We start from the raw sequence: 11,562 nt of genomic DNA, 5'->3' as shown, positions 1-11,562 counted from the left end.
ACAGAACTTGACGGAGACTTCAGTCTCCTTGCTGTCGGTGCAGAAGCTAGGGAGGAGAGCGGTGCGATCGATGCCGCGGTGTCCCCTGAAGGAGACATTAAGACGAGTCCTACTTCCAAAATGTCTTTGAAAGCAGGTCGATCAGAGACGCTTGAACAAGTCACACTATGCACCCAGAATGCTAGACACTGCAGCCCCTAACTAGGTAGGTACGAAGTGGCTTCATACATACAGTTTTGAAGAAATCCAAGGGTAAAATCGTGGAGCGCTTGTTCACGATGATGGGGGAACGGAGGTTGGGGGTGGGCAGGAAGACTACCCTCTGTGCAGGGAGGAGACCGGCCAATATGCTGTCTTATGTGTCTTTCAGCTTTAATCCCCAAATGTAATAAGCTAATGGGAGGGTTTTCACACAAATGGTTCCAGTGAGCCCCTGGAAAGGATGGAATAGTCGGTCTCCTTCCGTTCCACTAACGGAAACAGGTCTGTGCATGCGGGCTGAAGGATTTCCCAAGAGGCGTTGTTGCAAAGGTAACACAAGCGGGGCAGCTGTGAGCGGGAGGGCTGTATAAAGGCTTTAGAGACAGAACTAGAACCAACAACAAGACCCAAGGATGTTGGCAACAGAGGGGCCTTAATACTGACCTCTCCTGCTAGAGATGAAAACATGAGTCGAGACAAGGGAAACTGATAGGTAAACTCATAGCTAGAGACAGAGTTGGGATGCCCAGCTAAGAATCTTGGTTCTTTTCAAACTGTCCAGTGTTGTTATCCATAACCAGGAAAGCAGGTGGGTACAGAAGTGAAGAGGTCTCACTCCAACTGACAGTTCCTTCTCACTTGGACAGAGAAAACCAGAACGAAAGTCATCTTTGGATGTGAGGGATACACCTTGGGGCACATTTTGCAGAATGTGGGTTAACATGTTTGCCACCTGTCAGAATCAGCCCTTTCCTGGAGTCAAGAAAAACTTGGTTCAGGGTTTCCAAAGTAAGATTGTCAAATCTCTTTGCTCAGAAAAATAATAAGATTTCAGTCCAGTATTTTTCTGCACATGACCTTTTCATAAATGCTCCTCTTAACTAGAAACTTAATGTATCTGTAGTGTTTTATAACTCTTTCTGAAAGCTAAGCCCTCTGTAAATTACTTAGACATATTCAAACAGAAATATATATTACATACCTTTTATTCATTTCCTCCCACAGATTTTAGGTAAGCCTATGTTAAATGTAAACATGTTTCTGTTTCCACTGAGATGTGATCCCCCCCCCTTTTTTTTTTACATAAGAAATTACTGCTTCAGTGTAGCGGACAAGGACAGCCAAATCTAAGTCAATACATTTGGCTGAAAACCTGTATACCAAAAGTGAATATTATACTTCATGTACTTGTAAATGATGAATTGAAAGCATGATCAAATTCTTCCCTACAAGGACTTCTCTTTTATGGTAGAACTAACTATACCATGGCTCTGAGTTAGAATTCAGAGTCTGAGATATCAATCCATAGCCTCGTGCGGATCTTGGTATATGTGTCTACGTGTTTGGCTGTGTTTTTGCCTTAAAATGATGTGTTGAGTGTTTCTCCGATGTCCCCAGTAACATCTTTTAAAAACAGTCAACACTCAGGGATTTGTTTTAAACTGGCTTCCAGTGTTACCAGTTTGGGAATGGTCCCTCCTACACGGGACTTTTTCACAGGGCTGGCTTTCATGTTAGGTGTGTAAAAAACAGTTCCTTGGTTTGTGATTATAAATATTCCTGAAAAATTACTCAAATCATATTTTTAAAGCACTAGTTTCTGCTTCAAGAAACGATAAGGTGAAGTCTTTCACTTCACTTTTAAAAGTGAACATTTAATATATAATTGTTCTGCTATATAAATCTGGCGGTTCATATAGTTTCTATGACTTAATTGGCCATACTTGTATATCAGGGCTTGTTGCTTAAGATAATAATTTCTCGGGCGCCTGGGTGGCTCAGTGGGTTAAAGCCTCTGCCTTTGCCTCAGGTCATGATCTCGGGGTCCTGGGATCGAGCCCCACATCGGGCTCTTTGCTCAGCGGGGAGCCTGCTTCCTCCTCTCTCTCTCTGCCTGCCTCTCTGCCTACTTGTGATCTCTGTCTGTCAAATAAATAAATAAAATCTTTTTAAAAAAAAGATAATTTCTTATTCCCTTTTCTAAAAAGGGACAGTTGGCTCAACATCAGAAGAACATTCAGAAGTTGAAATGGAAAATATAAGCCTTGATGGGCCTTTCAAACACCACAGCAATCCATTTGGGCTTCTCTGCAACTTGCCTACAAATTCATAGCCTTTTGAAGGCTCTTTGGAGGGTACAGAGACAACAGATGTGAGGGGTTCTTTACTAGCCATAAAGCAAAAGTGGGGCCCCCGGGTGCCAGGGTCAAGGATCAGCCTAGACGTACCCTTCATGACAGATGTTTCCGTTGATGAGGCTGAAGGTGGCCACAGAGGGATTGGTGCTCTTAAAGGAGGTCATGCACGTGGTACTTCTGCCCGTGCTGTGAGAGCGGGTCATCAGCCCAGGCCGGCAGCAGAGGAGCTGGGTGTTGAATTGTTTCCTGAAACTCTTGCTCAGCAGGTAGAGGGCGAAAGGGTTCACACAGGAGTTGGTGAAGGCCAGGAGGCGGGCGCAGATGCTGGTGATGAAGTGGAGCATGGAGGTGTCCACCTCGGAGTAGTGGTAGGAGCGGTACAGGTAGATGATGTGGTTGGGGAGCCAGCAGAAGGCAAAGAGGCCCACGAACACCAGCACTGTTTTGGCGAGGCGCTTCCGGGATTCAATCTAAGGAGAGAGTCACACACACGGAGACAGAGGGACCAAGGGACAGTGTGGGATGTATGCAGAGAGACAAAGATGCAGCCGGGGGGGGGGGGACAGGGAAAAAGAATCGGGGGAATAGATGAGCTCACAAAGGCACAGAAAAAGAGTTCAATGGGAGAAAGAGGACAGGAGAAAATCCAGCAAAACGAGAGAAGAGCAACAGAGACAGACGGAGAGAGCGGGGAGAGTCAGAAACGCAGAGATGGAAAAGCCAGGAAGCAGAAACCCATGAAGTAGAATATCGTTAGAATGTGCCGCTGAGAACAGATCTTTAAACAAAGTTGATTACATGCTTGAATGGATTGCACAATGAAATTTTAGTAAGTGACCTCTTTTTCCTCAGGAGAGCCCTGGTGCACTTTATCAGCCATATGACTTCATGTCTTTCTTGGCTCCACAGTTAATCATTTCTTACTTCCTCTGATGCTCAAAAAAGCAGCCAGCTTTGTTCTTTCTCATTGGCCAAGCCAAAATAACTTCCTGTTATTATTATTTTTTCCTATTATTATTTTTTTAAATCTCAAGTTATTTCTGGGCTATACCATACAGGAAGGTTCTTAGAACTTTCTGTTCCCAGCGCCCTCTGCTAATTACTACAAGGGGAAACATCTTTCTCATTTAAGCATTTGAGGTACAATGGATGTTCAGTATTGAGAGGTCTTTCAAATGCAGAGAGACAGTTTCACTGAGAACTGTCACTCTCTCCTCATAATGGAGGGGGGAAAAAGAGGGGGACTTTAAAGGGTAAAGCCACCGAGTCAGCTGTACGTTTAAACAGATGGGGAGTCTTTCTGCTTTTTCTGTCATACATACCACATGATCTACATTTTGACAAGAAAGCAAGAACTGACAAAGTGGAGAAAGCTGGAGCCCCTGGTTTCTGCTCTTCATACCTCAAGTGTGACATTATGCGGTGTTACGGGGAATGGGGAGGCAGTCTAACACGTACGGAGGGCAGTCTGCATTCTGCGCTCCAGGTCACACAGCCTCACAGCCCAGGGCTTATCCCCCTATATCGTGGGTGGGAGAACTGAGAGCCAGAGTGTGTAAGCAAGTTAGTCATTAAGTTTGGATTTGAGCCCAAATCGATGTGAGCCTATCTTAACCAAACTACTTCGGTTTCTTCAACCGGCCTCATTTTCCTATTCTCTCTGCTTCGTTCCCATGTGGCAACCGTCTTCCTATCCAAAGAACTTGACTGGAGTTTAAAGAAGTCACAACCCTAGGAGTTCAATATTTTATTTTGTTGACAATATTTATTCAGTTGTTTCTCAAAAAGAAGCCCACACTTCAACTCTTCCAGATTCTCAACACCTCCCTAGCGTAGGTCTTTAGTAAGAAAACAAGATTATAAAGAACACCTGAATTCCTGGGCTTCTGTGACTAGGAGTTTCCATTTAACATCACCCACCTCCTCTAATTACAGAATCAGGTGACGTGACCACCTAAATAATGTGGTTGTCAGTGGAGTGCAAAGGGGACCAAAGCCCCGAAGAGGAAGTGAACCAACCCTAAACACTCACCTGCTTCTTGACATGTATATTCCCTTCCACAGGCAGATTGTAAGCACTCTGGATCAGATTTCTAGCAATGAAGTAGTAGTAGACAGAGATAATCGACAGTGGAATGATGTAGAAGACCAGGAAGGAAGCCATGGAGTGAATTTTGGGGTGCAGCTCATTAGAGTGTGGGTATGGGGCACAGCTAATGAAGGTCTGGTTGGTGCTTTCCTCATGGAAGGGATGTAGATCAGAAAACACAGCCTCCGGGATGGCCAGAAGCATGGAGATAATCCAGATCAATGCGGCTTTGAGGCAGATCTTCATCAGAGCGTGAGAGGCCTGGATATCCATTGGTCGGACGATGGCTTTGTACCTGGGGCAGAAAAGAGCCAATGTCATGTATCAGTTGCCTAATATTATTGTGGATGCCGGGGCTGGGACTCGGGTGAAGCAAGCCAGGCAGCTGGGTGCAGTATTTAAGGGTGTGCTCGCTCTCAGGTTCATGCAAGTGCTGACTCTGTATTCATACAACCATGACAGCGAGTGCCTCGTTTAATGTTATACCCGAGTACCTTGCTCTCCTTATCCTAGTCCTGGCTCTGAAGGATGTGTTCCCCTTTCTTCCCACAGTCCCTCCTGAGTTTAAGAATGCTTCTCAGGAAAACTGAAGCTCCTTTTCTTTTTTTTTTTTTTAAGGTTTTATTTATTTATTTGTAAGAGAGAGTGTGCACACAAGCAGGGGGGAAGCAGGTTCCCTGCTTAGCAAGGAGCCCAATGCGGGGCTTGATCCCCGGACCCCAGGATCATGACCTGAGCCGAAGGCAGAGGCTTAACCCACTGAGCCACCCACATGCCCCGCTCCTTTCATTTCTCTTCTTAAATCATAGAAATTAGTAACAAGCATGTTTAACGAAGGACACAGCAGGCACCTGGCACCTGGGTGGCTCAGTGGGTTAAGCATCTGACCCTTGGTTTTGGCTCAGGTCATGATCTCAGAGTCAAGGGATCAAACCCTGAGTCAGTTTCTATACTCAGCATGAAGTCTGCCTGAGATTCCCTCTCCTCTCCTTATGCTCGCCCCCTGCTCGCACTCTTTCTTTCTCTCTAAAATAAGTAAATAAAAATCTTTAAAAAATATAAAGAAGGACACAGGGGCAAGAAGGTTGGGGGATTTGTTTGTTTTTGTTTGGTTTTCAGCAAAGCCTTCATTTTGAGTATTCAAATGCAGTTTAGGAAACCTGAAGTCACCGAGTATTTACATAGCCCTCTTCGCTTTTTCAAAGGGTGCAGAACAAACAGCCCACAGAAAAACTTATACCAGGAGCATCCCTGTAATTGTCAAATTAATCTTCGCCTGCTCGCCTTTCAGTCTCATCTTCTCTTGGAGTATTTAGGTCCCTCCTGGGTTCTGTGCTATATGTGCCCCATTTTAAACTGAGTGCTCAGGGAAGCAGACACTGAGATGGAGCCAGAGGGACAAAAATTTATTGGGGAGTAATACCTGTGAAAGGCAAAGGGAAGGAAGTAATACTGAATGGTAGAGAGCTGACTCTGATGCAGCCTGACAAGGTCTACACCAGGGAAGGTGACCAACCATCCTAATTTGCCTGGAAATTTCCCAATTTTAGCACTGAAAGTCCTACATCTTGGGAAATCTCTCAGTCCCAGCAAACCAGGACAGCTGGTCACCCTATACCAGCCTAATGGGGAGCTTGGTAACAGAGATTGCCCAGCGGAGGGGTCCTGCCTTGGATGGAAATGGCCAGGCCTTTAGATCACCACTTTGCCCAGTCATGGGCTGGGGCCACCCCAAGAGTGCAACCTTAGTTACTATGTGGTTTAGTCACTGGGCAGGAACTGACCAAGAAGACCATGACCATAGCTTGAAAGTAGAAGCTGGAGGCTGTCAGCTCACCACAGTCCCTGCAGCGGGATAGTGAATCTTTTCTTCAAGGAAGGTCTGAGCAGAGCATCTCAATGTCTGCCACAACTCCCCGAACAACACCTAGCACCAACACCTAGCACACAACACCAGTCTTGTGTGCACTTGTCAGAGAACCCACTAGAGAATGAGCCTCTGGTGGGCAGAGTGTCTTCCATCTTGGCATCTGCTAGTACTGTGATCTGCGCACACTCCACAAATGTTTGTTCAAACGTGAGCCGTGATCGTGAGGAAGTTGTGAGTTGGGACCCACTAAGTGTGAGAGTATTCACTGATGAAAATGCTGTGTTAAAACTGGTTCTACCACTGATACTCTTTTATGTGATGGACTTTAGTGACGGGGGAACACTTGTTTCTACTTGCTTCTGTGTTGATTAAACTTCCATTGGGTTACCACTCTTTGCTGCACCCTGATTCCTCACTCACTCTCTGCCTCCTTCCAGGGAACGGGGAGTGAGTTATTAAGAGGTTAGTTTGAGAAAAATAACCTGGCCTATACACTAGGCTCAGAGAGGCCTATGGTTGTCTAATTGTCCCTGACTAGGGGAGTGGCACATGTAATATAGGAGATCAGGTGTTTGCAATTCATTATTGCTGTGGACCTAAGTCACAGTCTCCAAATAGATTTATCAGGCATAGAAGCAATTATTTTTATTGTTCTCGATTTCTTTGTCTAGCTCTCTGTTCCCAGCTCAGGTAGAGAAGAGAGGGCTCTTATTTCATGGGCACCCCCAGCACTCCAAAACAATACTATAGTCCTGCTTCCGTGTACCTCAGTTTGCTTTTTCCATTCACAGACTATATTAGTTCATTTTTAAAAAGATGTTATTATTTTGAAAGAGAATGAGAGAGAGAGCCTGAGATGGGGGAGGGTCAGAGAGAGAACCAGACTCCCTGCTGAGCAGGGAGCCTGATGCAGGACTCGATTCTGGAACTCCAGGATCATGACCAGAGCCGAAGGCAGTTGCTTAACCAACTGAGCCACCCAGGTGCCCCTGTATTAGTTCATTTAAAACAATTACAGAAAAAACTAAAACATTTCAGAGGAAGTTCTCTTTTCTTTTGGCACTTTCTCTACTCACTAGTCATCTCCAACCTTTTTGTTCCTAGTTTAGAATGTAGGCAAGGAATTTATCTTTAATTAAAGGTATGTCAACATCTTCAGCCAAAGATGTATATGACTAAAGCTATCGCTGATAAATCAATTATAGATAAAGTAGTAATTATGACTTCTATCTGCCTTTTCTGGCAGAAAGCAGTCATAAGTACTATTAAGTCTCCAAGTGAAGGTGATTGACTCCTGCATGAGTGACTCACTTCTGCATGAGGCAGAAACCAGAGTGAATGGCTTACCTCCTTTTCTCTTGGGAATCTTGTACTCCCAAGTGCAAATGCCATGGGAACTGTTGAGCTGCCATTTCAAATTCACAACTTTTAAAACATAAAAGATAGTATAGGGATGCTTGGGTGGCTCAGTTGTTAAGTGTCTGCCTTCGGCTCAGGTCATGATCCCGGGGTCCTGGAATGGGCCCCACATCTGGCTCCCTGCTCTGTGGGGAGCCTGCTTCTCCCTCTCCCTTTACCTGCTACTCCACCTGCTTGTGCTCGCTCACTGTCAAAAAAATAAATAAAAATTATTTTTAAAAAAAGATAGCATAAAAAACATTACTTTTCTAGTTTTTCCAGAAAAATAATTTGAATCTAAATAAGCCTCTATATCTGTGTACCAGTTTTCAGAAAATGTGGGGATAAAAGAATCTGCTAAATGATGAAGATACCGTCAAATCCCAAACTGGAAAATTCTACAGAAATGACTCCATTTTTTTCCCCAACAAATACATGCCATAAAAAAGGAGAAAAAGAATTTTTTAAAAGGAAGGAGGATGTTTATAGACCTACTGGGATGTGTAATACATATTAAGTGCAATGTGTAGGCTCCTGTTGGATTTTGATTCAAACCAAACAACCATATAAAAAGATATCTTTGAGATTATTGAGGAAAATCAAATAGAGATTTACTACGTAATATCAAAAAGTTATTTTTAATGTACTGGGTGTCGTAATGGTATTATGATTCTGTGTTTTTTAAAAAGACATTATTTGTTGGGATGCCTGGGTGGCTCAGTGGGCTAAGCCTCTGCCGTTGGCTCAGGTCATGATCCCAGGGTCCTGGGATCGAGCCCTGTATCAGGCTCTGTGCTCAGCAGGGAGCCTGCTTCCCCCTCTCTCTCTGCCTGCCTCTCTGCCTACTTGTGATCTCTGTCTGTCAAATAAATAAGTAAAATCTTAATTTAAATAAAAAGACATTATTTATAAAAACCACACCCTAAAATATTACCATGAATATATTTACAGTGAAATAATAAAGTGTCTAGGAATTGCTTTTAAATATCCAGATACATTTCTGTATCACTTGTGCAATTAAAAAACAAGAAAAGATGCACTGCAAACAATTTTCTGTTAATGGCATATTCATAAAATATCAAAAGTAATTAAATAAATCCCATTTACTAAGCTCTTGCTTTATGCCAAGCAGAGAAGAGCATCCACATTATCTCATTTATGTTTCAGACAACAGATGGGTGCCATGACCCCCATTGTGCAGGTGACAAGCTGAGGCTCACTTTCAGAAGTGGTAGAGTCAGCATTCAGTTGACAACCAACTCCTTTCAGGATATCATAGCTCTTTCAGAAGAAAGCTCCGGGTAAATCCTTCTTTGAAGCAGAGAAACAAACCAGAAGTTTCCCAAATGGGTATGGAACACACCAGATGTTCCCTGGAAGTCTTACGGTTCTACAGAGCTTGGGACATGTCAGTCTGCTTCTTCTCTGGTTTAGATAGCTCTCCCCAGAGCACCCAATGCAGGGAGACACCACTGGGGTGGGGGCGGGAGCAGGGGTGGTGGTTCTTGTTTAGGAGTGATGGCTGGTTGGACTGGGGTGGATACTTCATCTAAACCAGCCAGTGAACTGCCTGACCAGCTACTAAAGAGCCTCTCTTTCTCTTAAGCATTTAAACTGAAGGGAAAAAAGAGAGAGAGAGAGGATATAGTTGGTCAATAACAGATGCTGGAAATAAAAGATTTTGATGTCAAGAAAGGGAGTGGGCATATTTTAACCATGTGCAAGATAAATAAGCAGAGTAGGTAGATTGAGAGAAAGAGAAAGAATGAGGCATATTTGAAAGAAGCTGATGGGGCGCCCGGATGCCTCAGTCGGTTCAGCGTCCAACTCTTGATTTCGACTCAGGACATGATCTCCGGGTTGTGAGGTTGAGCCCCAAATAAGGCTCCTCCCTGAGTGTGGAGTCTGCTTAAGATTCTTTCTCTCCCAAGGGGCACCTGGGTGGCACAGTCAGTTGAGCGTCTGACTTTTGGTTTCGGCTCAGGTCATGATCTCAGGATTGTGAGATCGAGTCCTGTGTTGGGCTCTGCACTCAGCGTGGAGTCCGTTTGAGACTTCCTCCCTCCCTCTCACTGTGCTCCTCCCCCTCCTCCAAAAAAAGAAAAGAAAAAAGAAGCTGAGATGATGTGGCTCTAAGTCAAATGGAGGACCTCTGGTTCCTGACCCATGAACTGCTTGTGAATGTACAAGAGGTCTCCTGTTACAGTCTTAAACTCTTCCATTTCCTTTTCACTTGAGTCAGTTTGAGTGGCTTCTGTTCTTTGTCAACACAAGAGCCTTATCTAGAACAGTTAGACATGATGGACATTTAAAGTTATTATCAGATTTATTTCCAGCATCATTTTGCATGCATTATCCCCCACTTGCTGCCCTCTGAAAGAATGAGCTATCAACCTTAATCATACCCAAGAGATGGCCTAGTCTATGGTCTGTTCCTAAATTGTCCATCACTCTCCTGCCTTCCTGCTTTCTTTCTGCCCAGTCCCAGAGTCTTCATTCATCGGAATCCTATCCTTCCAGATTCTAGCTAACAAGTACCATCTTGATGAAGCTTTTGCTGCCCAATCTAGGCCTCCATAATTCCTGTTCTTCCTCCTAACCTGTCTAATTTTATGACAGGATTATGGATGTTTTTTCATTTTATGTTTACTAGGCACCATCTTAAATTCTTTGCTAGCTTTCCATGGGTATGTCTTTTCTACCTGACCACCTAATAAATGTCCTGAGCTTAGAAACTTAAACATCTGTTCCTCTTCTTCCTGTGTCACTAAAAATGCCCCAGGTTCCTTGTTCTATGGACCATTTAATTAAAAGTAGAGGCTCAGTGCATACTTGCTAATTAATTAATAATCTGTGACTTGCAGGTGTGTCTCTTATGCCCAACTTCTCAAAAATAAGAGTAGATTCACTTTTACATATTGAGTAAGAATCATTCTTCTACAGACTGACAGATTCATTCCTCTGATACCATGGGGCTCGAGACAGTTGCTTCCACTCCTAAAAACATCCGTGCTTCATTTTTCTTATGCAAACATCAGAAAGGTCAGAAACTTCCTGTGTCATAAGATTAAAGTCTCAAAGAGATTTTTGGCAAGTAGCGGGAGTGGACTCCCACAGCCAGGGTTAGAAACCTTTGCCCACAGAAGCGTATATGTCTTTTATTCAAATATGGGCAGTGTGTTTATTTTTAAGAATGCAGCATTTCAGTCCTCATTTGTCCATAATTACCTACTGAAGTCTGTAGGAATTGTTGAACAACAATATTTTAAAATCTCCTGAGGAGCGGACTGAGGGGAAGAGAAAAGTAAAGGAATCAAATGGTCTAAGTCATTGGCACATTGTCAGCATTTAAATTAGAATGCTAACACCTAATCAGATTTGATGAGGCTATTAAACATCAGCTTTATTTTGTCCTGAGAATAACATCAGGAAGTTTTCTGAAGAAATGTGAGGCGATTATTAGCTGACTTGTAAAATGACCATAATCCAGAGCGATGGCATCTTATTTCCCTTTGAGCTATTACTCTGCCAGTGCAGAACTTGCTGGTCCTTGGTGCACAGCCAACCATTATCTTTAAGTGTATAACACATTATAGTTATCCTTTTCTGTTCTCTCCAGGCCAAATAGCTCCAATGCTCTTTTTTTTCACCCTTCTTGATATACTCTGGTTTTCTCTGGCCTCTAATGTGGACTTGGGAGCAGAGATCTGGTTCCTAATGGTGATACTACCAAGTAGATTTACGGTCTTGGACAAATCATAGACTCTGTACTGCAGTATTCTCATCCCTCCACAGGAGATAATAACTGTAGTCTTCAATGTAATAACTGATTCTGGCAAAAATGATAAAACCACTGAAGGAGAGGT

At 43.6% G+C, this 11,562-nt stretch overlaps 1 protein-coding gene across 2 annotated transcripts in view; it reads right to left on the bottom strand.

Moving 5' to 3' along the window:
* Positions 1-2,099: 2,099 nt before the first annotated feature.
* The window catches only part of GRPR (gastrin releasing peptide receptor), a 42,898-nt gene continuing 33,435 nt past the window's right edge, over positions 2,100-11,562 (bottom strand). For both annotated transcript variants that reach the window (XM_045089330.1, XM_013059659.2), the window contains 2 exons: positions 4,372-4,723; positions 2,100-2,809 (listed from right to left, as the gene is read on the bottom strand). In XM_045089330.1, coding sequence (XP_044945265.1) covers positions 2,420-2,809; positions 4,372-4,723 — 742 coding nt within the window. In that variant the 3' untranslated portion in view covers positions 2,100-2,419. The remainder of the gene's footprint in view (positions 2,810-4,371; positions 4,724-11,562) is intronic.

The sequence above is a fragment of the Mustela putorius genome, unplaced genomic scaffold (assembly GCF_011764305.1).
Source record: "Mustela putorius furo isolate JIRA1106 unplaced genomic scaffold, ASM1176430v1.1 tig00003836_pilon_pilon_pilon, whole genome shotgun sequence".
Classification (NCBI taxonomy): domain Eukaryota; kingdom Metazoa; phylum Chordata; class Mammalia; order Carnivora; family Mustelidae; genus Mustela; species Mustela putorius.
Note: the sequence above shows the minus strand (reverse complement) of the source record. Positions and strands in the feature narration are given on the sequence as shown.